The sequence below is a fragment of the Apaloderma vittatum genome, unplaced genomic scaffold (assembly GCF_000703405.1).
Source record: "Apaloderma vittatum isolate BGI_N311 unplaced genomic scaffold, ASM70340v1 scaffold16696, whole genome shotgun sequence".
NCBI lineage: Eukaryota > Metazoa > Chordata > Aves > Trogoniformes > Trogonidae > Apaloderma > Apaloderma vittatum.
Genome location: NW_009720189.1, coordinates 41,347 through 42,666, shown reverse-complemented (window position 1 = coordinate 42,666; position 1,320 = coordinate 41,347). Strand labels below are relative to the sequence as shown.

At 40.7% G+C, this 1,320-nt stretch overlaps 1 protein-coding gene across 1 annotated transcript in view; it reads left to right on the top strand.

Moving 5' to 3' along the window:
* Positions 1-931: 931 nt before the first annotated feature.
* LOC104275088 (talin-2-like) overlaps positions 932-1,320 on the top strand; it is a gene marked incomplete at both ends in the record, with an annotated part of 41,314 nt that continues 40,925 nt past the window's right edge. The window contains 1 exon segment of the mRNA XM_009870938.1: positions 932-1,113. Coding sequence (XP_009869240.1) covers positions 932-1,113 — 182 coding nt within the window.

Sequence of the window (1,320 nt, the reverse complement as noted above, 5' to 3'; positions counted from 1 at the left end):
CATTCTGTGATTCTGTGATTCTGTGAAAAATCCTTTTTTACTTGAAGAGCAGCTTTAACATGTGCAACCTAATTAGTTCTGAAAAGGGTAGAAGGGACATTCCTGGGGTTTTTCCCTTCTGGAAACGATGTGGTCATGATGACAAGAAGCAGGTTTTCTGGAAAGAATAACTTTCTGTGGGCTTTCTGCATTTTTTCCAGAGTTCTCCATCCTCAACTCCTCCAACTATGACACAATAGTATTTAAAATAACTAGTAAAGGTTTGGGGTTTGTTTTTGTTTGGATTTTTTGGGGGGAGGGGAAGAGTGGGTAATAAATCCTTCAAGCTTTATAAAAGCTTCCAAGTAGAGGTCATGCACTGCTACTGACTCTCCAACTGCTCCTTCCTGCTTTTGGCAGCCTCGCTTTCAGCTCACAGGACCTGGTGATGCAGGAACTGTTGCAGTCTTCAAGTTGTGGGGCTGTGACTGAAATCTAAGCCTGTCCTCCAGGCCCGTGGTATCTGGGTTTACCTGATTGCCAGAAATAAACTAAATATGGAGATGATGAGCCAATTAGAGTGTTGATGTCCAACTACGTCCTGGGAAAAGAGCATACTTGATTGGATCTTGCAAATTTTGTGACAAAGTTTCTGTTCGATGACTCTAGTCTAAAATTAGACAAGTCATTGTTTTCTCGTATTTCTCAGCTGGATGGTGTCTTTCTAAGCTCAAAAAGTGTTTTCTGAGTATGTTACAGAGAAAACAGTTGAATTGCAATGAATGTAGAACTATTTCCATATTGAATGTCTGTGAATATAGTTGTGTGATACAGGAAATGATGATGCCATTTTAATGCTGTTAATTAAACAGATTCTTAGGAAGAAAAAGTGTAGATGAACTCAAATAATAATTTAAATGTTCTTTGTGTTCTTGTACCTTTCTGACCACAGGGATCGCGAGCACAGGAACCAATTCTGGTTTCTGCTAAAACAATGTTGGAGAGCTCGTCTTTATTGATCAAAACTGCTCGTTCTCTGGCTATCAATCCAAAAGACCCCCCTACGTGGTCTGTACTAGCTGGTCATTCCCATACTGTCTCAGATTCTATCAAGAGTCTTATCACCTCTATCAGGTATGTCTCTGGTAGTAACAAAACTGAGGTAACAATTGAGCAGCTGGTCGTAAGGGGTAATACCGTATGGCCGTTAGTGCTGTGGTGTTTTTCACTAACGGATTATTTATTCAGTTATGCACAGTATCTCCCCAGTTGCACAGGGTGTTTAACTCTAACTGATGACTGCAGCACACTGCAGCACAGGATTGTTCTGCGGTCTGTATT